Genomic DNA, 26,617 nt, shown 5'->3' with positions numbered 1-26,617 from the left:
TGTGTGTGTGTGTGTGTGTGTGTGTGTGTGTTTACCCTCTGCCGTCCTCTAGACTGCCGGTGAACTGGGCGAAATTGGTTTCTAGCCGTAAACTTCGGGGGGACGAGGGGGGCGATGTTTCACACTTGATAGTTGCTTTGTCCACTTCCACCGGAGACTGCAAGAGTCAGACAAGAAACTCAGCTCAGTCACAAGAGCCACAGTCAGAGAAAAATAAAAAACTTCAGTTGTATTTGCAAACTCACGGCTACTTTCCTGCGGTGTTTCCTCAAGTCGCTTGGCTATAAAACAAAACAACATCCAGTTACTGAAACAGCTTCTTTTTTTTAATTTACAATGAACACACTGATGTATGACATGCAGAGCTCTGACCAGAGTCATGATGCCTAGATGGTGGCTGGTGTTGCGTGAGTGGTGTTTAGGTGTGGAGTGGCCACTCGTGGGAGGGGAGGAGGAGGATGCCAGAGACTGGGCGGTGGCAGAGGTGGGCAGCGCCCGGGGTCGAAGCGTCACGTTGAGTCCGTCCATGCTGCCACTGTTCACGCGAGACTCAATCTCGTCAGAGCGCAGGTCTGCTGACTCCCTCTCCACCTGGATCATCCTGCACACACACATTCACAGTTTAGTCTTTAATACAGAACGACCCATCTCTTATAACAACACACACTTTGTATTTCTGTGATAATGTGTGAAGCTAAGTATAACGCTCTTTATGAGGAATCAAGCGTAAAATACGTTTTACTAAGTTTGTGTATTTTTTCAATTTGCTAAATTACTTAATTTATCTTTCTTTGGAGCAATTAGTATTTGATGTAACGTTTCTAAATGAGTAAATAAGTAATTGTTTTAATATAAGCAACATAATATTTAATATTTTACTTTGCAAAGTTTTGATTCATCCTATAATTATTAGTGTTTCCATAAATGATTATTATTGGGTTTTCTAAGTGATTTTATTGATCTTTTTTTTATTCCTACTAGTAGGAATTGTATCTTTCTATTAAACTATTTTTATCAAATCAAATCTAATCAAATCAAAGTTTATTTGTATAGCCCAATATCACAAAACACGTTTGTCTCAGTGGGCTTAAAAGATTAAAAATAAACAACAACATTATAAACAATAAAATTACAGCAAAATGAAAAGACAAGATAGTGTGTAAAGTACAAATTGAAATAAGATACCAAAAATCTTGAAAAAAACCCCAATGTATTTATTCGACATACACACATATATGAAAGATCTTGTCAAATAGCCTACTGCATTTTATAAAAATATCTATTTATATACTAATAGCATTCTTTTTCTCTCTTCCAGGGAGTCTGGCTCTTCTGCAGCATAATCAGCATCTATTTGCATCTACACAGCAGAAGCATATTCTGAGGTGTCACACGAGGACCTGTATTACTGTAAACTGCAATAGACAGCATCCTCTTCCAGCAGGAATAAAACTGAAGAATGAAGAGTTGTATCGACATGTTATCATCCTGATCAAATGCCACTATCAGCTGTTGGCTGTCTTTATTTTGCTGCAGTATCAACATTTCCCATTTCTTGTACAGTAATTATTAGTTGTACTGCCTTGAATACTGCCATCTCCTTTTATCTGTATCCTGTTTCTCGCTGATGCACTGACCCACTTTTCCCACGGGGATCATGAAACTGTCATGTGCTGTAATATAATGTGCCTGTACTTTGTCACCTTATCTCTTCATTGATAGCATCGAGCTGCTCCTGCAGCATGAGAGCCAGAGTCTGAGCGTCAGATTGCCCGCTGGGGGAAAGCAGGGTGGAGCTGACGTCATCGTCCATGTCAGACTCTGCCTCCATGTCGCTGCTGAGGAGGTGGCTGACACTGCCGCGGAGAGACGGGTAGTCCTGTTCAAACACAGCGCACACCTGGAAAAACAAACACGTGAGCTTTAACATCTGTAGATGAAGTCCACATCTTAAATACACATACACTACATTCATCATGAATACATTTATTAATGCATACATTTAAAAATACAATATGACGTTTGTGGCCAGATGTGAGAAGAAATGGATGAACAGGAAACTTACATCAGACAGCATGTCCATGGCAGCAGGTGAAAGAGAGACAGAGAGACAGAGAGGTTAGTAGAGAATGGCAAGTTAGGTAGCCAAGCACTTATTAGCAAAGCGGACATGAACTTAGATAAAGCATTGGTAAAGAGCTGCATGTTGTTAGAAGAAGAAGAATTTACACATGATCTTATGCAAGTCATCCTGCTTATTGTATGTGTATGTGAGAACTGCAGGGTTGTTTTAGCGTTATAAAGACATCAGTAAGACCTTGTTTGGGTCGTCTCGTAGCGCTGACATTCTGCCCTTCTGAGCCCTCCTGATCACAGTTGTGCTGTAGTGGCCATCTTGGCCCTCCACCACAGAGAAGCGAAGGTCGCTGGCGCTTCCAAGGTGAGACCTGAGATAATCACACAACAGCTTTCCATCAATAATGTACACAGCAGCATGTTTCAGAGTGTGTATATGAGAGAGCATGCGAAAAGGAGGTGTACTGTGTGTCTGTGTGTACCGAGAATGAGACACATCTCCAAACGCTCCACTGCGGCGTTTCAAGTGGTCGATTTCATTTCTCAACTTCTCAATCTCTCCAATCAGCCGCTCCTGAGGGAGCGAGGGACATTATGGGCAGTTAATTCAAATGTCTTACTTAAAGTGTAACTTTCACATAACTTCACTCACTGCATACTTTTAATGAATGAGAAAAAGTGGGCAAGTGGCTAAAGGGGGGGGGGGGGGGGGGTAGGGGGGGGCTGTTCCAGGAGTTGCTCAATTATAGTACATGCCCTGGTCTCTGATCAGTGGGATTAAGCTAATTTTGAAAATATATATCCAACCAGTCAAGTCTATTTCAGCATTGGTCTTGCAAGATTCAGGTTTTCATTTATTTTTATAAAATTCGACGTGGACTGAAATTATATAAAAGTAGCTGTGTCCTGTTTCTCCAGTGTAATAATATCTGGTGAGGATTTGGAGTCATTATGTCACATGACATGAAAGCTACTGAAAGGAAGTTAGCATTTTACAAGAAGCTGAAGAATCTTATACATATATTCAAATCCAATTAAAGAAGTGGTGTGTCCTATTTATACAGTGAAGTAATACTATCTGGTAAAGTGTATTAGTGTATTAATACATTGCTGCATTGATTTGGAATAACTGGGTCAAGTGATAGAAAAAGCTACTGGAAGAAAATTTGCCATTTAACTTAAATTAATGCTACTTTTTCATTAAAATACAGTATGTGAAGCACTTAAATCCAATACAATTAGGAGTTTACTAGTCTTCCAGAGTAGTAATACAATTCTGCATTGGTTGAGAGTCACTGGAGATATTTCTTTCACTGATTAGGTCATGCATTTGAGTCGCACTGACCCGTGTGTGATGGAATTCTTCAAGCTGTTTCTGGCAGTTCTCGAGATCCTGAATGAGGGAGTTCTAGGCAAAAGAAAACATGACAGAGCATCAAAACAAATCTGTGTTACCAAGTAGAACATGCACTGTATGTTCTGAGAGGCAATGACATCTGCAATATGAGCTGCTGCTTAGATAAATGTATGTTTGCAGGCCTTGCCTTGTCCTCCAGGGCAGCCATGCGTTCTTTCAAATGGAGCTGCAGTCTCTCATTGGACTCGGTGAGCAGACGATCCACGGTGTCAGACAAGCGCTTGTTGTGCTCCTCATTCATCTTCTCTCTCTGACGAGCCTGGTGAGAGAACCAGACGAGGGGGCGGAATGACTTCAACAAATGTTCTCTTTTGACACAGACTCCATTTGGATGTATTTATGCAGCTAATCAAGCATGGATTAAAGGATGAAGGGTGTATTTAGCCCTAGATCACCCGCTGCCAGGTATAGGTCCTCTTGGCCAACAATGGATCCCACAGCCAGAAGGATTTAATTACAGTAATATACGTGACGATTGAAAAGGGTTAAACGCCTTCCCTTACATGAGAATTGCTGGGCTTAAATATGCATCCTACAGTCAATTTAATCAGATTAACACACACCAACACAAATCTGCATCCTTAAAAAGCCCTTCTGACTAAATATAGCAAATGATAATAAATGAGATCACACATGAAGTGAAATTTGCCTTTGCTTGAATTATCCAGTCTAAGGATAGCAGCCAATCAGTCTTGTGGGGCGGGCGGTTGCGGCAAGAAATGTGTACTCGGTTCAAAATCATGCAACAGTGTACCAGGAAAATGGAGAGCTCTTCACATGTGTGTCCGTCCTGTGTGTTTGTGTATGTTACGTATGTGCATGAGTGAGCACGGAGCCATGAGTCAAGGCGTCCAACTAATGTGAAGCATCAGCTTACACACAGAGAGGTCGGAGAAACCCTGCAGGGCTGGACACACACACACACACACACACACACACACACACACACACACACACACACACACACACACACACACACACACACACACACACACACACACACACACACACACACACACACACACACACACACACACATACACACCCTTCCAAGTTCTTGGTTCTTCTCCTCTAGTTGTGACTCCAGCTGTCTGAGCCGCTCCTCCACGTTGCCATGGCGCTCCTCAGCCTGCAGGGGGAGACACCTACATGTAAGTACAACTGTCTCTATAAGCTCTGTTACTTTGCTCAATGTCCACCTGCATCAATATTTTGTATATGTAAATAACTGATGCTCATCTCAGCTATGGTTTCTACAGCTGTGTATCTGTGTGCATGTGAATGTGTGTGTGTGTGTGTGTGTGTGTGTGTGTGTGTGTGTGTGTGTGTGTGTGTGTGTGTGTGTGTGTGTGTGTGTGTGTGTGTGTGTGTGTGTGTGTGTGTGTGTGTGTTGCCTTGGAAAGTGCAGCCACTCTCTGTGCCAGTTCAGCTTCCACCTCTGGCAGCGTCTCAGCCTTCCTCATGGTCTGAGCCAGCCTCTGCTCTGCCATCTCCAGCATCTCCTGCAACTGACGTACTTTCTCATCGCTCTGAAACCCACACAAACGCAAAGAAACAAGAGGGACATTAGTGCAATCACAAGAGAGGTTTAATCAGTGCAGTGCAGCCAGTGAGAAGAAAAGGGCACAACGCATGGGGTACAAATACAGGATGTTTTTCTTGTATTCCCCATGTGGAGCTAAACTCAGAGTGACCCTGAACTACACATGAACCTTTCAGCAGGATGTTTCTATTGCTGGCTCACACAAGGACTATAATATTCATTAATACCTTTTATACATTGACATACCTCTCAAGAACTGAAATATTAAATTGTTGAAATACAGAAAAAGATAGCTTAAAGCAGGAATCCATATCTCAGACAACACCATTTTTTGTGTCACTTTACAACAGATTATGATTGCAACATATCCTAGGAAGCCTGATCCTAGCAGAATAATGACATGGCACCTTTTCTAAATATTCATTTAGTCCTTAATGTCAGGCTTCATTAACTGATTTGTGAAAAAGCTGCACACTGTGTTGTTATTTTTCAGACACTGGTTCCCTGTGTAGTATGGCTGGTGGCTGGAGTGTGTGTTACCTGGCGGTGCAGTGAGTCCTTGGTGGCCAGTTCATTCTCCAGTTTGTCGTTGAGGTCATGGATGTGTGTGGTCTCCCGCTGTGCAGCCAGGTAGCGTTTCTCTAGCGTTGTTATCCTCTCCTCCATATCCTCCCTCTTCGGGTGCAGACACACAAAAACAACGAAAAACAGAAAATCACGAGACAAGCCTACATCTACTTTATCCCTGTATGACTTAATTTCCCCATTTTACAATTTAATATACATACATCCATCCATATAAGCCTTTATAGTATCTTGGAATTTTGAAGTTAGTATACAACACATGCTGCGCAACCTTTCTAGCATTTAGATATTTCTTCATTTCCATTTTTGTATTCTGTGGCAATAGTGACCATTGACAGCCATCCTGTAGTCAGTGTGCTATTACTATTATAGCATCTGCGCTAACTGATAATACTTATGGATTGCTTTACCATAAAGCAATAACATCCTTTAGGAAACCTCTTTTCACATTTTCTGCATTCAAAAATAATCTAGTATGTCATTGGTAGCTGCTGGGTAAAATGTAATAAGACAATTATGTGTTCAGCCAATTCTCTGCAAATGTAAGGAATGCCAATTAATATGATATGAATTAAATAATGATGGTATGTATAATTATAGAACCAGGTTTTTCACACAAAAAAGAGTGTAAAATGAGTTTTTCTGTAACCTGCTGTTCTCGGTGCTTGCTCCCAGAACAAACGCACACTTCCTTTACTCTCACCTCTCTCTGTTCCCTTTGTTGTTTGATTGACAGCTCCTCACTGCGGCTCAGTTCTCTGCGTGCATTTGTGAGCTCTGCCTCAAGATCAGCCATGCGACCGCTGAGAGTGGCGGAGTGCTCGCGGCTCTGGGCCAGCTCCTTGTTGGTCCTATCCAGCAGCTCCTGAAGTTCGGACACCCGGCTGCCTTCATCGTGAGCGTCTATGGAGCCATTTGGCAGTCTCTGTATGGTGGACACACTGAATGAATCGCACAATATGCACCTTCTCACATTAAAATGTATTATATGAATAAGAGCCACATAAGAGTAGGGGGATATTATTGAAAGTTGTTGAAGAACTGATAGAGTTGGATGACCTAGATATGAAAGTGATGAATGTTATGCATACGAGAGTGGGCTGTGTGAGGTTAGGCTGCCATGTTGTTGTTTTGAAGTTGTTTCCCTTCTCTTCACATCTCGAAGTGCAGTTAATTCTGGGGCCTTAATTAAACAAACCATCGGGGACTCATATTCAGACAGGCAAAACAGTGGGCAGCAAAAGTTAGTTGTACCCCCCTGCTCCCTCATGTTCCACTTTTGCCTGCTCATGAATACCTTATAGAAACATAAACATACACAGAAACACTGCGGGGGAATAGCGCTGAATGGACTGAGGCTGTGTAATAAACACACCTGGTGGTGTGTGCAATTGTGCATAATTCCACTGTGGCTATAGAGAAACTCATTAGATTTACTACTAGGGACTTTAGAAATAGCATTGTACATCCCCATGTGACGGACAATGTGTAGCAGACATAAGGTACAACATGGGCCTAAGGTGGGTATAGTCACGGTTCCTCCTGAAAAAACACATGTGGTCATGATTTTATGGTATTATAAATTAAAATATCCTCTAATTGCAACATCCCGGGGCCGTGACTCTCAGCAGGGCAGCAGGCGTCTCAGATAAATGTCCTGACAGAGTGTGTGTTCACACAGCTCACACTTTAGGACATCTAAACTACACTCTTCCTCCCAAAGCTCGCACTTTAGTCAATTCGCTCCTCATCCCTCCCTCGTCTTCTCTCATCCTGTCTTAATGGTAGGATATTGATTACTCCTTTAATAGGACTACTGTATATTGACTCTGCTTTTTTAGATTTCTATATCCTTAGACCAAAGAAACAGGAGCCACAGTAAGAGGATCTTTTTCTGCTCCCACTCGGCTGCCGGCGCTTTCAGAGGAGGGCGATTTCCATCAAGATACAAACAGGCCCTTCTGTTTAATCACAGGGAGGTTTGTTACTCCCTGAGGATGGACTCAGACACAGTTATATATAACGTGGGCTTGTTTCAGGGCTGGCCTCAAAAGATGGAGAACTGGGCTTGAAAAAGAGCATGACGAGTTGAAATGGTATTAGAATTACAATGAAGTTGATGGAAGATTCATAAAACATTTAGCTTCACTAGCCTATTTTGTGTATGTGTGTGCGTTAAGAGTTGTGTTCATGTGCGGCAGAAAGACAGAAATATGATGAAAACACAACTACTGACAGCCAGACAAATAATGTAGGCAGATAAAAGCTAAAGCACAGAGCAGAAAAACAATCACACAGCCAGGAAGACCTTCCATGTAGGTTTGGATCCATCTGTTCGCTCCACTGAGTCACCATCCTTCCTCTGTCTCACCGTGTTCAACTGCAGTTTGAATTAAAAGGAAAGAACACAATGAGCAAACTCACACATTTACTGCCTTTTCCCTCAATGAATCCAAGAACAAAACTTGCTCCAGAAATGACATATTTTACATAACTATAAATATGAATTATGCTCAGAATAGAGGCGGGAGGGTGGCTTCTGTGGGGGTCTGCTCCTCTAATAAAAATGTAAGATCAGTGGCAGCTTTGACTTAAAAACCTACATAACCCACTGGGAGTCTGCTTTCACAGAGTCTGCTGTGAATATTAAACATATTTTTTATCTTTATAATGATGTCTTTAACGACATTTTAAAATAAAAGACTACAGAAAGACAGTCTGTCTCTGTGCGTGTGGGTACTTTGTGTCACCCAGTGCAACACTTGAAGCATAAATCAGATCAGACTGGAGGCCTCAACAGATGTCTACAAGGGACTGAACAGATGTTTCACTCACCAATAACCACACACACACACGATTGTTCACACACATCCGCACACCTTACCTCTTGTGTGTTTGCCGCTAGCTGTCCCTCCAGAGTGGACACCCTCTCCAGAGCCACCCGAAGCCTTTCACGTACCTGCAAACACACCAAGAACACACACTTCGAGACAAAGTCCAAACACTTGAGGATACTCACACAGACTTATGTAGAAGCACAATCTGGGTATCATTAAGAAACACAGAGGAATTTCATCTTGAAAGAGAGAGCGTTGTACAATTCATGTCTTTATTGCATTTGCTATTATACCATTAGGGCTGTACAATAACAATGTTTCGACGATGTCCCTAGAAGATTAGAAAACATGAATTAATTATTATATTGCTATCATTCAAATCATCTTTGTTCATGGTATGGTCTCTTTCTAGGCAGACTATTTACACTCAAAATACAAATACAGACCTGTATGTACTAACAGCAAAAAAAGAATGCAAACATTATTCAGATAATATATCACATTGCTCAATATTTACACAATACAATATTTATATTTTATAACATCTATCAGGAAACCCAATTTAGCTTTGTGTACTGGACATTTAAAAAAATGGTGTGACTCAACTCACCTCTGGCTGGCAGAGAAGTCACTGCTCCATAGTTTCTCTTTTTTTAACTGGACTTATAAATTCAGACTGTACATTTTACATTTATATTTAATTTAATATGCCATTCTTGCACACTAAATCAGAATCAGAATCAGAAATACTTTATTTATCCCAAACTGGGAAATGTTTTCATTGCAGCAGCGAAATACAAAATGAACTAAAAATAAAATGAGAAATATACAAATGTACAAATAGTGCAATGAAATGGAATATTAAACAACTATAATGTAAATGTACAATGTTAAGTGTCAAAGTGTGCATGTTATGTCCAGTTCACAAGAGAAGCTATGGAGCAGTGAGTTGTCTGCCAGCCAGGGGGGAATTATTGTAAAGTGTTATTGCAGTGGGCAGGACACTTTACAATAATTCCCCCCTAGCTGGCAGACCATAAATGTAAATAGTATCCTACTTTTATATTGTTTTACCTGTAATTAAGCCCTTCAAAAGTTTTTTATTGGTCAGATTGTTTACAGATTGTATCTGCACGGTCTTTATATTTTCAGTCCGGTTTAGCTTCTATTTTGATTTGTTTGTATTAAACAATTGGTTGTTTTCTAATCTTTTTTTAATCTCTAATAATGTGCAATACTTTGTTCCACATGCTGCTGCAACAAAAACATTTCCCAATTTGGGATACATAAAGTATATATTATCTTATCTTAGGACTCTTTACTTTATGTAAATAAATAAAAAATCTTCTACTCTCCCAATCTGCCGAGTGCTGTCAATGCCATCTCAAGACTTCCTCCAGTGTTTCACATTTGAAAAACTCATGATGCTTTCAATAACAGCTCTACTAAACCAAACTGGACAGCAATTATTTTAATAGACGAGGACTACACATTTCTTCAAGACACCAAATAATACAATGTGTGTGTGTGTGTGTATCCACCTTTTCATCCAGAGCCTTGTGGTGTTCAAACAGTGACTTCAGAGCTTTGAGGACCTCCACCTCACTGGAGACTCCAGATGGTGGGGGTGCCTGTCTCTTCACCACTGTCATCCTCAGACTGCGTTCGTGACGAGACACCAGACACTCCAGGTGCTCCAACAGCAGCTATAGCACACACACACACACACACACACACACACACACACATACACACACACACACACACACACACACACACACACACACACACACACACACACACACACACACACACACACACACACACACACACACACACAGAGTGCATGCAACCAGCAAAGAGAATTTTAATATCGAGATAAGAAACATTGTTGGTTTTAATCATCATCACAACACACACATACCCTGGTGTTGTTCCTTTCAGCTTTCAGCTCAGATATTTCTTCCTCCTTCTCCAGCAGCTGCTCCCGGCATATGTTCAGCTCCTTCGTCAGGGTGGCAAACTCCTACAAACACATACACACACACACACACACACACACACACACACACACACACACACACACACACACACACACACACACACACACACACACACACACACACACACACACACACACACACACACACACACACACACACAGGTTAAAACTGTATCAGGGTTCAAAATAATGGGTTCTAGTTTTGTGAAACTGAGCACTTATGCAGCTCTAATCCGAGGGTGCATACACATCTGGGCGTGGCTGACAGGGTTTTGTTTTTTGGGTGGCAATAGCACACTCTTTGACTTAGAGATGCACAGGATGTGCACATTGCTAGGACCTGCAGGAGGAGTACTTTATCAGCAGGTAAGGTGAGGACAGGCTTAAATAATGGGCAGTTCAGGCTGGCTTCTCCTAAAAGAAAATTTGTTGTCCGAGGGAAGCTGTCTGGGGAAAAGCTCTCTGTGCACCTGCGATAAGAGGAGAGGACCGAAAAGGCACTGACTATGCTATCGGATCTGAATAAATAAAACCTCAGCTCTGCCCACCTCAGCGTCCACCTATAGTCTTTTTAGAAGCCATAACATTAGAGTGGCAAATGCAAAAAGTAGTGGCTGTGTGTCTAATTGGGAAAATGGTCGAGAACTTATTTACTGTTTATGCAAAGTACAATCGAAAAAGGTTCAGGGTTTTGACTTTTCTGATGTTGAAACATATCCACAGTGTGTTAACTGTGATTGAATGACAACAATACAGCCTAAATCTGACAAAAATATGTTAATTATATCGGACATGATGCAATTCAACAACTTGTATTCCTATAACAAACATGCAGCACTGATTATGAATGTTTAAACATATCTTTTGATGGTAACAAATACAATTATGAGCTGTTCTGATCCAAATGCTTTGACACATTTCATCCTACTGTCCAAACAGAAATAACAATGACATGAAAACAATGTCATCTTACGCTCTCTGATTATCAAACACATCCATAAAAGCCTGTTCCCACTGATGATAGAGGAGGGGCTTTCCATTATTATACTAAGAATAGATCATTCAAAATGACAAGCTGTGTAAGAAAAGTGTATTTCACTTGAGAGTCATTTGATTTATTGATATTCATTCAGCACGCTCCTTAATTTTGACAGATGGCTATAAACTTTACTGAAGCATTTAAGCACTCCAGACTTTATAGCCACATTTGAAAAACATGACCAATGAATGGTTTCTGGTTGGTTGAGAACCAGTCAGTGTCATAAATAACATGTTTAAAGCAATTTTCAGTTGAGCATCTAGTCATTTTGTACCAACCGGTGGCAAGGTATCGGGTGCAGACGTAATTGTGAGATACCTTTGACCTCCATATTACGCAATATCATCTGTAACAGTTCCATTTTGAGGTTGAAACAAAAAAATAATCAAGCAGTTTTACGGTGCAGAGTGAATACATACAATGAGCTTTAAGGCCTTATGGTGCAAGGACAAGCTCTAACAAGTCATTTTTTCAAGTGTGTGTATGTGCATTATGACCTTATCTAGTTTCCTCTCAGTTGTGTCCCACACTGTTCAAGATAGCAGCAGCACCCTTTCACAGCTCCACAAACAACCAGGGATTGCAAATTGATAGACATGTTATGCTCTTATGGAGCTGTAAAGAGGAGGCCCCATTAACTTTAATAGATTTGGGAGAAGGCTTTGATGGAACTGCAGCACTAACCTGCTGCGTGTTTGGTTTTTACAGTAAATAAACTTTAATAGCTTTTGCCTGGCAGTTTGTCATTTCGGTGTGAACTAGGCCTTAAGGCAGGGGTTCTCAACCTTTTCAAAGTTGAGATCCTGCAGTATAATCAGGCTGATGTGTTTGTTTTCTCTCAACCTGACCCGCCTAAAATGCCTTGTCATAAACTCCATGCACAATTGGACTCTCAATCAATAAAACTCATTCCAAGGCAAATTAAAGGCAGTGCAACGTAAAGGCCTTCCCCAGACTAAAATATCGTATTTCAAATGTATTACATTTAATAATAATTTTCTCCAGAACCATACAAATTCTTGGGTTGGGACCCCAAGGTTAAAAAAAAATATTTTAAGGAGCATAGTAATAACATAAAAAAAGATAAGCTTCACCTGCTCTGGTCTGGGATTAGAAATTCTCCACATTCTGTCCTGCTCAGAAAAATCATAGCAGCGTACAAATGTCCTGACAGAAGTCTCCTCAGATCAGTGGAAGAAAGGAGGTGAAATGTCCCTCCCTGCTTTTGTCCTTCTTGTAAAAATAATATTTCAAGATCTTGCTGCTATCTGAGCAGTCACATCTTCTGTTGCAGGATGTTTCCCACTGTCCCCTTTCTTAATCCACATGCCCATTTTATTTTATTCCTTTCTTTCTACCATTGATCAGATTTAGGGTGAGAGGTGCTGCTGTGTGCGTCAGAGATCAGGCCGGTGTCACACAGTTTCTGCTGGAAGTAAATGTTTTAAATATAACCTGTGGTGTGATCATACTTTCACAGAGATTGGTGTATATCAAAATGTGTGCCAGTGTGTGTGAGAGTTTGATGGTGTTGTGTGCGTGTGTGTGTGTGTGTGTGTGTGTGTGTGTGTGTGTGTGTGTGTGTGTGTGTGTGTGTGCGTGTGTGTGTATTGTTTGAACATCTCTTTGTGCTTTGTTAGCATTTCCTGAAGGCTTGGCTTACGACCAAACTAATATCCAGTGGCATGCTCTCTATGCTAGTCTGAAACACACACACGCACACACACGCGCACACACGCACACACACGCACACACACACACACACACACACACACACACACACACACACACACACACACACACACACACACACACACACACACACACACACACACACACACACACACACACACACACACACACTCAGACACACACACACACACTCAGACACACACAGCCGTGACACTGCACTCTCTCAAACTTCTCACTGACTGGAATTGAAATTGTAAACTATCCCAAATAAATAAAAAGAAACACACAGAAAAAAAAGTGGACTCTTGGTTGAAACATGCATGTAAACACAATAACGAATGGTCAATCAAAACGATGAATGTCTAGTTTTCTAAGAATATTCAGGATCAAGAGCAAAACATGTCATATGGACAGATTTAGAAAATGGGTATCCCTCTGAATTCTCCCTGTGGTTTTGATATTTGTCCTGTAAACTGACCTGTTTGCAGATGTTTTACTCTACTATAGGTATAAACTAACATTGCATCAAGTGGGACAAGCAAAACACACGAACAGTACACTTAAAAGCAGACACACACACTTACAGAGTACTTACTGTACACACACAACTCACACAAAACAAACTGGGTCTCTGTTGACTCTGCCCATCACACAGAAAAAGTCAGTGGAGTGGGAGGGGTCGGCTGAAGAGGGAAGAGAGAGGGAAGGAGCATCGGGAGGGAAGGGGGAAAATGGGTCAGCGTGTTCATTTTACTTTCCCTTATTCCACAGGGGCGCTCCAATAGACAGGAGCTCAGCCCAAATCCACCAACAGATGTTAGCGCTCACTGTCTCTTTCAATCAGGGCAAAGAGCCTCAACAGGCAACATCTCAAGCTCTCTAGTTCATCACTTCATCCCTTCATCCTGCTGCCTTTCAGGATTTCTCTGCATCTCCCCTATAACTCAATGCTGGAAAAAAATGGAAATCCATGCCAAGTAGCAATAGTAAAGAGGTATGAATACGTAACCTGTTTTGAGATGCATTCACATTACGTTTTGTACTGTTACCTCCTCTGCTAGCTTGCACCGCTAAATACAGCTGTGATCTGATTGGTTGCCCGTCGAGAGGTCAGCGGAAACTTAGTCAGAGTTAGAATCATTTGAACTTTGAGAGCAGGGTTCTACAACATTTTTGAGGTGTGCGCGACGCCAAGGGTAGTGTTTTTTCGGTCTGGTCTGGCAGGCCTGCTTTCTTGGCATTGACAACGCCACGCAGAGGCGTTTTAAGATGTGAAAGCAGCTTTAGAGTTTACAAGTGATATTTGGAGAGTTTAACACATCAGTGTCTAGACAAAATAAATATCTCTTTAATTTCTCATGAGGTCTGACACCTTCCTACTGGCAGTGTCTTCTGCTGTTATTGTCTTCTCCACACCCACACAGACACACAGACACACAGACACAGACACAGACACAGACACAGACACACACACACACACACACACACACACACACACACACACACACACACACACACACACACACACACACACACACACACACACACACACACACACACACACACAATCCTGCAATCGTAACCCCCACCAAAGTCGTATGAGCCAGAAGAAATCCTGGGATGCTTATTGAACCTCATACAACAGTCAGATACAGAGAGCGGCTCTGACAGCACAATGTCAACATATGTCAGAGAGTGTATCATATAGAGCGAAGAGAAGGTTTTGGGGCGTCTGGAGTAATGCTGCTCCTCTGCCTCCAACCATAATGTGAGATAGCAAGTGGTTACCAAACAGTGCTGAGCCCAGACATTGTAAAGGGATTTCTCCCCTTCGCTTCTTTAAGCAGTTTGGGATTAAAGGATGGAAAAAATGCTGTGAAAGTTTGTGTGTGTGTGTGTGTGTGTGTGTGTAGAGAGTGAGGCATAGAGTTTGGAGCAATCAAATAAAAAAAAAGTCCAACACAGTCCAAAAAGTTCATTGTGTGTGCACTTGCTTGTATAAGCTTCATGGTACCTATTCCACAACTGAACTAAGTATGAAAGTGTTGCGTATATTTTGCACGAATATGAACACTGTAATGTAAAAGGTAGAAAATATACATTTTACAACATAATAACTCCACCTTTTATTCCAACAATAGTGCTGCGCTGTTAAATGCAAATACACAGTAAGTGTGAATTTCTATGTGGATGTGTGGGTTCGCCTCAGACAGGTGCTTTAGCAGTCATCACGAAGGACGTCATCATTTTTGAGTTTGCCAGTTATTTTCTGTTTGCCTTTCAGCAGTAAAGCTGTGGGTGAAGAAACTAACTGTGAGTACTTTAAGGACCTTGTTCCTTCATTTATCCGCCTACAGTTATTCTAAAAGCAACGTGCAGCAGTGGAAAGAACACTATCATGCAGAATTGCTCCTAATGTATCCTGCTGAAGCTGCCGCAGTATATCACGTCTCTTCTCAAAGGTAAAACTGCTGGTAAATAGAACAGATCTCAGGATTAGAAATACATAAACAGTGAACATGAGAATACTTTATCTCAGTGCCTTGAATTTATATGAATGAAATAAATTACATCTGATTTTAAACTGGAGGAATTAAAATGTTGGACCTTTTAAGTTATAACTGGTATTGAATTCAATACTACTTGTATGTGTTTCTGTGGAAGTGGCTGTGTTGTTGGTCTTATCTCTTTATGAGTTGTCTCAGGAATTTATTTCAAATTATCTGAATGAAAAAACTACAAAAACTTCATTAAAAAACTGCATACAAAAAAGTTGCTCTTTTAATGAATAAACAGTTCCTACATTATTGCTGTGAAGGGACATCTACAAGTTAAAAGGTTGGAAAACTGTGAGCATTGCCTCTTTTATAAGACAGGCATGGATCTACTACAGATAAAATAGGTGCCATAACAGTGTTACTGCACTCAAAAAACAAGCATTACAATTAAAGGTGTATATGTTACTACACAATCTGTTGTCTTATAAACACTTTTATTACACAAGTTTTTCCATCGACTTTCTGTTTGCTTTCATGCACCGTATAACTGTTAGCAGGAGCTTACATGTTGTCCTCTACACCACGCTGAAGGTCATTTAGGAAAAAACAGGAAAGCACTCACAAAAGTAGATCCACACAATGCAGGACGATGAAAAGGGGTTACAGATTTAATACACTTTCTAAAAAACAACTAAAAAGGGATCTATTGAAGATTATAGATCCTACCTTTAAAGTATGAACGCACTGAGGAACCAACAGCCTCTAACTTCATGGCAACTTCTTCAATGTGTGGGTAGATTAACAAGCCTGGACACTGAAGCCAAAACAAATATAAATCAATATCTGCTAAAGCCCGGGAAAAGGGACAGTGTTTCTGCGAGCATCATTTGGTGGGAGGAGAAGAAAATATGTGACTAAGCAAGAGAGCAAAGAAAAGGAAACTGTAAACATGGCTTTTAACTGATTCACACATTGTATGATTCACAGGACTGGGTTGTGGTACGTGATATAATTTATGGTAATCTGAGGATGGTTACAGCCCGAATGCACCAGCAGTGAGGGAGTATTTTACGTTTTGGAAAAGGCCAGCAGTCTCTCTGCTAGAGTGAATTCAGCATGTTCCCTGAGAATAGAAGTAGGCGTTAATTAGCAGTACTGCCTTACTAGAAGTCACCAGAATCTTTTTTGTAGCTTCTCCTGTCTTTCCTTCTGTCATCCAGAAATAATACCCAAAAAAAAGTCAGTTATAGGAAATACTAAGTCAAGATTTCACTCGGGTATCTCAGCAGACTTTGACGGATTGAATTGCATATTGTATTGTGACCCAGAAAACAAGCAGAAAGTGTGTATTGTGCGATTCAACAGCAATGTGGTATAGTTGCTACAATGCAGATTCAAACAGGGAATTATTAAAAAATAAAAAAGACTTCACCACAGAAATGATCTTTCACTGTGGAGAGGCAGAGAAGGAGGAGTAACCTCATCAGAGATCTCATAGAATGACTGAACTTCTCTTCACTTGCGCCCACCAAAAGACACTAAATTAACTCTGATGCAAATCTCTGTAATTCACTAAGGAGTGCCACAGTGAAGATGAATGCAGGGCCGGGAAACGGAGAATGAGTGAGTCCCCAGGGAGAGTCAGATATCACAGCTCTGTAACTCTTCACCACTGCAGAGAGAGCGAGGCGGGGAACAGCAGAGAGGTGGACTCGACCTTCCTCTGACAAATCTTACACACACACACACACACACACACACACACACACACACACACACACACACACACACACACACACACACACACACACACACACACACACACACACACACACCACCACAACACCTTGCCTGGGTGTTGGCCCCAAGTAGGTAGTGAGTAATCTGTTGCCATGACACCACCCCGCACACTGCGGTTGTAGCCATGGTAACTGCTCATTAGGGAAGTGAAGTGTTTGAGCAGCATGCAAACTTCTCATCAGGTGAACGCATGTCTAATGCGGGCGCTGTAACACAAGCATGCACAGCGCTGCTGAGGGATGTTCTGTCTGTGTGAGGGTGTGACAGCTCTCGATACCGGCGGGGATGAAGCCGCTGACTGCAGCACTTGACAGATCTCCGCCCTGACTGCAGGAACAAGTCTCCATGCTAACTTTTCTTATAGCATCTCCTTTCAGAATGCAGAACATAGAAAGTAAATAACAGGAAAAAAATGGTTGTGTCTTTTCTGCATAATCATTCTAGAGGTGGAAGAAGTACTCAGATCTTGTAGTTAAGTAACAGTTGAAATACCAGAGTGTAGTAATACTCTGGTACAGGTAACAATCCTGTATTCAAAATGTTACAAGTAAAAAAAAAAGTACTCACATCTAAATATACTTAAAATACTAAAAGTAAAAGTACTCATTATGCAGATTGGCCCATGTCACAATCATATATATTATATGTTTTGATTGTAATTATTATTGATCTGTTTATGAACGCTGGTAAAGGTTGTACTAATTTGAATTACTTACTTTTTTGTAGGGTAGGTTGTCTATGTTACTCGGGGTGTAACTAAAGTCTTATTTAAGTGTTGGTCATATTGTTTATCATTAGTCTTTATCAGCTACATAAATGTATGTACATGTATAAGTGCAATATTTAACTCTGAATTGTAGTGGAGTATAAGTACAAAGTATCAAAAAATGGAAATACTCAAGTAAGGTCCAAGTAACTCAAAATTGTACTAATTGTAAGTGCTGTACTATGTATTTAGACATGTACAGCACTGAATCATTGTGAGTCAAATCAGCCTATGTGACGCACATTAAGGATCATGCATAACTGACTGAAGCAACGCCAGCTCTGGACTCACAACAGAAAATGCGCTTGGCTTGAATACAATGTGGTAAATCCCACTTTGAACACCTGGAAAAGAGAGGATTTCTATGTGAAATATTCTTCATAAGTGACAGTAAAAGAGTTCTTACCACTTTGGAAGGGATTCAAATGAAACCTGGGCAAAAACCCAATAACACACCAATGTAAAAACATGCATATCAAAAGTTATTTAATACCCTGTCTTTTGTCCGTCAAGTTGATTGACGCAGCAAAAGCATTTTTACTGCACAACTGTCTCTCTCTCCCTTACTGATTTTCAAATATCATTTTCTTACGGTTCAGCAACATTTTTTTTTGTAAAATCCTCCTGGCAAGTTTCCCAACTTTGTTTCCTCCTCTGCCCATTGAAGGCCCACAATAGTATCCATTCATTCATGTATCCCTCTTTTCTTCATTCAAGAAAAACATAACCTGCACCAGGAAGAGAGACTATGAAAGAGAGGAAATAAGATACATCCTCTGCTCGGATCAAAGGAGATACATAAAGAGATTTTGTTGTGCATCAGCAGAGTCTGTCTGTCTGTTGAAAGCATGCTGCAATAAGAATACAGTAAACCAAGCATGCACACCAGATACAGAAATACAGAGAACTCCCCATTAGTGCATAAACAACACTCATATCTTGTGTTTTCTTGGACAATTAGACACGTAAAACATGCAACTAACCATTGAAAAGCCTCAGTGGTGGGGGTGTGCCCATATTTCTAAACCGAGGTTCAATCTGCATCACTGCAAAGCATTAATCATCAATCACCAGTTGAATGAGGCATGTTGGTGAAAAGGAGAAAGGAGGAGGAAGAGGAGGAGAGAAGGCCATATCTCAGTCCTAGAAAAGAGTCATCAGCACTAAAATCGATACTCAGGCAAGGACACTTGGAGACCACAGAGAGAGCTGTGTGAGCTGAGACAATCCTTCACCGTAACATCTTCAAACTGCACTGGTGCTGCTGAGTCCCTACCTGGTACATGTAGGTGTTAAAGTGGGTCCCATTCTGAAGGTGGATCTTCACTGTTGGGTTCATGTTGAAGGTTAAACATATCAGATCCCTCAAACAGACCCCCCATAAAAAGAGAGACAGAAACAGTCAGAGAGGACGAAGAAGAGAGGGTGAGTCCTATTCCACACTGTGAGTGTAGCTGGATGAGAATCCTGTGCTGCTCCCTACGCAGTCTGCTGTAACTGCAGCCGGGACGAGAGACAGCAGGGACGAAGGGTAAGGAGAGAGAGAGTAAAGAGAGTGTAAGGAGGTGGATAAACAGGACAGGCAGAATAAAAGGGAGACAGCGGGGGTTGAGGTAAAAGGATGATTTTGATCAGAGAGGAAGACAGGATGAGACAGAAATTATGAGGAAGTGAAGAGGAGGGGCTGCTCGTAGTGATCAGCTGATGGAGGAAGAGGCTGGGTTTGGATGAGGACTGCTGGGGGCTAAAGCCACCTGTTCTATATTTGTACACACAAACACACACACCACACACAGGCACATGAACATTCAGGCACTCAGACAGAGTTTTAAAGTACCATTTGGAACTAATGGCAAGAATTAGCATGAAATTAAATGCTCTATTTCCTCCCAATAAAAAATAAAAAACTCAGTCACTGCTTACTCAACACAAATTCAAGAGACCCATTTTTCCTCGAGCATGACATTGTGCGCGCTGATTCTTTCTATTTATAAATGGCAGTCTGTTTCGTCCCTCCTCTCTCAGTAGGATTTCACAGTGCATGCACTTCACCAGAGCTCTGCAATGGATGTCATTTAAGTCGTCATTTATAACCTCTCCTTGTTGTATCACAACACACACACACACACACACACACACACACACACACACACACACACACACACACACACACACATACACATACACACACACAGTTTACTGTTACTCAACAAGGGGACTCTACTACAGATGTCAAACCATTTTTTAAATAATATCTCATAATGTAATAAAACAAACTATAATGATGTCACTTGAGTAATGTAATATTGAAGTTTTAAAACTAATATCTGCAACAGAAAACCTGCATTTCATTCATTGTGTGGATTTTTAGACATGGGCATTTAACTCAAAGGGAAGGTTCTACAAAAGAGGTTTTTCAAATTGCATAATGGGAATTGTTTTTAAGCTTGACCCATATAAGCCACTTAATGTCTCGACCACTGCTCCTTTGGCTTTGACTATTCTTCTTAAAATATGTGTCATGGAGGTCCCTGAATCTCAGAAAAAAAGACAAAATAACCGCGATTCGATTTCATTCAGATTTCAGTCATATTAATGCAGGTTTTTGTTATTTCACTGATGGTGTTGCTCACACTAGCACCATGCACTGTTACATGTTTTCGGGTTCTGATGTGCTTTGTACAACAGAACATGTAGAGAAATTATTATGAAGCTATTCATAATACACCAGGAATGATGTATAACTTGTACTATATAAATAGTTTGATTGATGATATATTTTTATCTGGTAAAAAAACAACAACGTTCAAAACAAATAAGGGAAACTTGCAAGATTTACTTGGATTTTTGTTAAATTATTGACTCTGGAGCGTTCTAACTTGAGCATACTTAACAGACAGCACACACACTTATATACCAAATATACCCACTTTTAACTTATTATTGATACAGTACCTGACCCTGTATTAGCGCACCGATAAAGTTGACTCTAATTCCATTTCTGTGAAATACGACTCAGCTAAAGTGGTTTAGCATGGGGTGCAATGTTGTATCTCTATGATTAAGATATAAGCCCATGTCTAATTAGTTACAGCTGATTTGACTGTTCATTAATTTCTCCTCTTTATTTGTTCATTAATTCTCATCCCTCTATTCTCCTATGCTTCATCACTCGCAGCGCTCACCCACACACCAACTCTGTGCTCTGCAGTCGGTATCAAACGTATTAAAATGCTTCTTCAACATCACAACTATTGGGAGTGGCAGTGCATCAATGTAGAAAAGGAGAGTGAAAATGATTTTGGGTCTGTGGGTCTACTTTCATGCACCTGGTTGTCAAGGAAACTGGGTTCACAGGAGAGGGAGAGAGCAGAAGATATACAGTGAGACAGACAAGTCCCTACACATCAAAACATCTCTCAGAGAGTGTGTGGTGACTTCCAGCATTAACCACAGCGTTACTTCCACTGAGTAGCCAAACACAGCGGTCACTGCTGCCAGCTGATTAAGTGGTAGGACAGAGACCCCTTCTGGCAGCTCATGGTGCTCACACGAACTAGTAACAAACCAACTTGTCATATCTAAAAAATTTCATACAGAAACACGCAAATATGCCAGTGAGGAGGTATCGAGTGGTTTCCAAACAGAGAGGAAGCTTTGAAATGCGATGACAGATTATACATGCTCCAGGATTTAGTAGAAAGAACAGCAGGGAAACAAGAGGATCCAGAAGGACTTTTGTTTTCATGTATGGAGATAACACCTCATCCTTGACATCAGTGGGAGCCAAACTTGGCAGATCCTGATTGTCAGATTTCAAACAAAAACACATTCAAACACAAACTGAACACACAGATGCAAAAACACACCTAAAAACACACATGCTCATCAGCACTACTGTGAAAAAGTCCCAAAACCTAGACACAATTGAAGCAGCATTTTCCTTAACAGGATTCACAGAAGTCTGGGAGACCTGTGACTATTTTTTTTATCTGACAGCCTCTCACAATTTCTTTCTCTCTTTCTCGCACCTCATTCTCTCTTCTCCTGCTGCCTAACTACACTTGATTACTTCTTTCACACTCTATCCACTCAAGCACCGCCATGCTTTCTCTCTCATCCTCTTTCCCCCCTTCCTTTGCCCTTCCTCTCTCTTCCTCTCTTCCCTATTTTTGTCAAGCGTTGCTAATCTCAGCTGAACCTTCCCTCGACGGAGAGCAGCCATTTTACATCATAACATAACATGGAGCAGAGGGCAAGGGCAACCCCCCCCCCCTCCCCATGCCACCAGCTCCAACAATCAAAACCAATGCACATCCACAAATGCAAACACATTTTAGTGTGGGAGAGCAATGCTTCCTCACTAAGTTTGAACCACAAACAAACAAAAAATAAATATGGTCTACCACCAACCTTACTGCAAACTGTGTTTCATGATTCATGTCAAACTGAGACAAAGACAAGATTGTATCTTTAACTACAAACCACCAACATTAAATAAATGCCCCATTCAAAAATGTATATTGAAAATGTAATTATTTTCTCTCAGGAAAATCTCCATCAGTGTCCCTAAAACAAACTTCAGTGACAATTTGCTTGGTTTGTCTGAAAGTCTGTCTTACAGTACAGCACCAAAAAGGTATAGATTAAGATAAATAAAAAAAGAAGACAAAGAATACCACCAACCCATTTAGTTCTAGGAGCTGGAACCAGCAAATCTTTGGCATGTTGGCCGGATAAGGCAAAGAGTCTAGGCTAGCAGCTCTTGATGCTATACTCTAAGCTAAATGTTAACATCTACATGCTAACATGCTCACACAACAATTTTCATATGCTGGTTTCATGCAAGTATAATATGTTCATTGTTGTATAAGTTTACCTCACTTACATTATCGAATGAGCACTGAAACAAAGTACGCTTACAGCTGAGACAGATGGCAATTTCATTTATTTTGCAGGAACATTAGCTAGTTTGGCTAAAGATGTCTGAAAGGTTCAAAACCAGTTGCAGATGACAGGTTGATTAATTAATTAATTAATTAATCATTTCGTATTCTTTTTGTTAAAACATGAGGAGGAGGATGTCTTTCAAGCCCTGAGTAGTGTCTAGAAAGCCTCCTATCAGGTATCAGATGGGGAGCCTGAGAGTAAAACCCCAGGGCAAAAAGTCTAAGCTTCTTGCTTCTTAAAACACTACTAAAATCAAGTGACTTTGATGACCATATCTGAATTTACTGAATCTACTCTAAGAGCTCCTCTTCATTACATGAATGAACAGAGCACATTTCAACTCAAATTGTAACTGTCAAACTGACTGAAGTTACACATTTGTATAATAACATTGCTTTCCCCTATACAGATAACAGACTCTGTCATCACTCTGGGAAAATGTATCCATCTTTTCCACCTTTCTCATCACTTCATTCTCTAGTTCCTCTTCCTTCTCCTCACCTCATTTTTCCCCAGTCTCTTGTGTCGCCTCCTCTCTTCTAGCCCTGTGTAAAGCACCTATGTCAGCTCTGTCTCTCTCCCCTGCTGTCCTCTTCACTCAGTCGGAGAGCACGGCTTACCTCTCTCCCTGTCTCCTTCACTGTGTCCTCCTCAAGCTCCCAGTCAGCTCAGAGGGAAACCTATTACTACCACAGTGCACACAATCATTGCAAATAACAGGCACTGTTTGTATCCCAATTGACATCTCAACTCTCATGCAGCACCTACTGTTCATTTTCCATCCATATGAGCATATTTTATTCTCAGATATTCATAAGAAAATGTTTTGGTATTGTACCTATTTAGAATAAAAATAGCAGGGCTACATAAAACAAAGAAAAATCTATGTATGTTCTGGCTGCAAACTAACAAAGCCCTATTCCTAACTGATTCATTCACTGCTAACACACAATCTAACACACATATACCCCAGAGACCATACACACACACACACACACACTCAGGCCATCCCAGCTGCTCTGTTTTGCAGATGAAAGTGTATCTAGAGGAAAGCAAGAGATGCACTAAACACAGCTGTATTAATATTAATTTTCACTTTCAGAGTAAATAAACTGCTCCAAGGGTACCTCCTGCATAATTTTCAATAATCTCTTCTCTTCCCAATCCTTCATGTAGTTAACCGTCTGTGAGTAATGAGTAGCCTAGGTGTTGTTTGTGTGTGGAGGTCAGGAACGCTGCTCTTGCCCTTCACAGAGTGCAAACTGCAGCGGCAGGATGTAACTCTACACCAGTCTCTGTCGTTTTTAGACTGAGACACACATGGATGGAAACATTGAGGGTACGTGGGACTGGACACAAAGCAACTATCAGTGTAAAATCCCAATAGTAAACATGTAATTGTAAGAATACAGTGGATGTTAATCATTGTTAGTTGGACTTTAGCAAGGCGAGCCCTATACATGGTACAATTCCTTCTTGTTTTAAGAAACAAAACATATTACAGGTGGGTTCATAACAGGCTGTGACAATGATGGCCAATCATACATTCACTCCTTTTATTCACAGTACTTTTCCCATCATGAGGCATTGAACATGTGGGAAACCTAAGAGTTTAGCTCAGTTTTGTTTTCTGGAAATCATTCAGTTTAGTTTTCAACCTGAACAACAATCACAGTGCTCATTATAGCCACATCTACCTGTACTATTAATAAAACGAGGAGCAGGGGATCTGTGGTGGGGTATTGTGGCTTCATAGTGCCAAAAAAAGACCTTTATTTAAGTATAACTTACTGTCCTGACACACATTTGTGTGCCTAGCAGGCAATAAAATCAGCATAATCATGTTATGGAATAATTACACATATTATTAAACCCACACTGACTGGGATAGGAGAATAACATAATAAGAAACAAATATTATCGATATGAGTAACCAAAACACAGTGGTATATAGCTACAGTAAGGACACGATTACACTAGGTTCAATTTAAAATGAAGCTAATGTGTCCATGTATTTTCTTTTTTATAGCTTTTTCTAGTTGACTTTTTGAGTTCTCTTTACAAAATTAAGGTTAATCTATTCGACAAAATGGTGGACACCATTATAAGTGGACACGTATATTTGTTTGATGCTTAAAATAAATATTGCCAACCATGTGAAAAAGACCAATGTGTACATAGATAATTGTTTTAAAGCTGCAACTATCACATCGAAAGGGGCAAAAGGCTATAACAACATCTCACAAAATGCTCTCATTTCTTAAAGGTCCTCTATTATGCGAAATGCACTTTTTATGTCTTTTATACATGAATATGTGCCCCGGTGTGTAAGGAGACTCACAAAGTGTCAGAAAATACAACCCTCTCTCTTTTCCTCCTTACCCACAAAACTGGGGTACAAACGAGCTGATCCAGATTTGCTGCTGATATGACATCATAACCGAAATGTGAGCTGGCTTTACATTGAATTCCTGGCAACAGGGAGGTGCACAGACATTTGGAGGGGCTCTTGCTCTAAACTGGAAAAAGGGCCTCCCCCACCCCCCGAAAAAAAACACAAGACCTTTTGAAAATTCAAAACTGGTTTTTCATGTAAAAGGTTCAAATGAAAACACAACACTTTCATTGTAAGTGACACTCAGTTGAGCTCATAGTGTTACAGAAGAAGCCTCCTGTTGGGAACCATTTCAATGAAAATCTTCAGGACCTCATTGTTGTCAACAGGGATCTCTCTTTCTACAGCCAGTAGAAGATCAGACAGACGCTCTTGACCACATCGATTTCTCAGCCTTGTTTTGATTATTTTCAGCTTTGATGAGCGCAGTACTGCATTGCATTGTCCCTATTCTGTCCTGGCTGACAGATAGCGAACCAATAAAAAGAGACCCAGTAGCTTTGGTTGAGGTTGATTTACTGAATCTTCTCAGTTATGTTTTTTGGTAAAACTGCAACACAGATGAACACACACATATTACAGTACAGATACATGAAATACACTCATTCACCACAAATGAAGCTCAACAATGAACTAAATTAGCCATAGCATCTTAACTAGCCTCTTGCTAACTGTTAGCGTCGCGATTAGCATTAGCATAGTTAGCACGGTTTTCGTAACTTAAAATAAATGCCTCAACATCACCTTAAAGATCACAGTGCCATAAAACAACTAAAATAAACCAAGTGCATCTCTACTCACTGTTAGTTCCACTCCAAGGTTTAACTATCCGACCAAGAGGCCACTCATTACGTTTTGCTTGAACGTCCTTTATCAAAACAATGTCACCCTCCTGGAGGTCAGGCTTCTCCGTGGTCCACTTCCTTCGTGGCTCTCAACTTCTTACAGATGACACACTTGAATATGATGCTAGAGATGAGTCTCCTCCCTCCTACTATCCAGACACCAGCGGTGCGC

At 40.7% G+C, this 26,617-nt stretch overlaps 1 protein-coding gene across 3 annotated transcripts in view; it reads right to left on the bottom strand.

Moving 5' to 3' along the window:
* ppfia4 (PTPRF interacting protein alpha 4) overlaps positions 1 to 26,617 on the bottom strand; it is a 59,797-nt gene that overhangs the window by 8,332 nt on the left and 24,848 nt on the right. For all 3 annotated transcript variants that reach the window (XM_063911540.1, XM_063911541.1, XM_063911542.1), the window contains exons 3-18: positions 10,383 to 10,484; positions 10,000 to 10,164; positions 8,506 to 8,580; positions 7,930 to 8,001; positions 6,325 to 6,546; positions 5,577 to 5,711; positions 4,888 to 5,022; positions 4,539 to 4,622; positions 3,621 to 3,752; positions 3,422 to 3,484; positions 2,559 to 2,650; positions 2,318 to 2,447; positions 1,704 to 1,879; positions 373 to 601; positions 246 to 281; positions 36 to 157 (exon numbers count right to left, since the gene is read on the bottom strand). In XM_063911540.1, coding sequence (XP_063767610.1) covers positions 36 to 157; positions 246 to 281; positions 373 to 601; positions 1,704 to 1,879; positions 2,318 to 2,447; positions 2,559 to 2,650; positions 3,422 to 3,484; positions 3,621 to 3,752; positions 4,539 to 4,622; positions 4,888 to 5,022; positions 5,577 to 5,711; positions 6,325 to 6,546; positions 7,930 to 8,001; positions 8,506 to 8,580; positions 10,000 to 10,164; positions 10,383 to 10,484 — 1,970 coding nt within the window. The remainder of the gene's footprint in view (positions 1 to 35; positions 158 to 245; positions 282 to 372; positions 602 to 1,703; positions 1,880 to 2,317; positions 2,448 to 2,558; positions 2,651 to 3,421; positions 3,485 to 3,620; positions 3,753 to 4,538; positions 4,623 to 4,887; positions 5,023 to 5,576; positions 5,712 to 6,324; positions 6,547 to 7,929; positions 8,002 to 8,505; positions 8,581 to 9,999; positions 10,165 to 10,382; positions 10,485 to 26,617) is intronic.

This window comes from Eleginops maclovinus, chromosome 20, assembly GCF_036324505.1.
Source record: "Eleginops maclovinus isolate JMC-PN-2008 ecotype Puerto Natales chromosome 20, JC_Emac_rtc_rv5, whole genome shotgun sequence".
NCBI lineage: Eukaryota > Metazoa > Chordata > Actinopteri > Perciformes > Eleginopidae > Eleginops > Eleginops maclovinus.
Note: the sequence above shows the minus strand (reverse complement) of the source record. Positions and strands in the feature narration are given on the sequence as shown.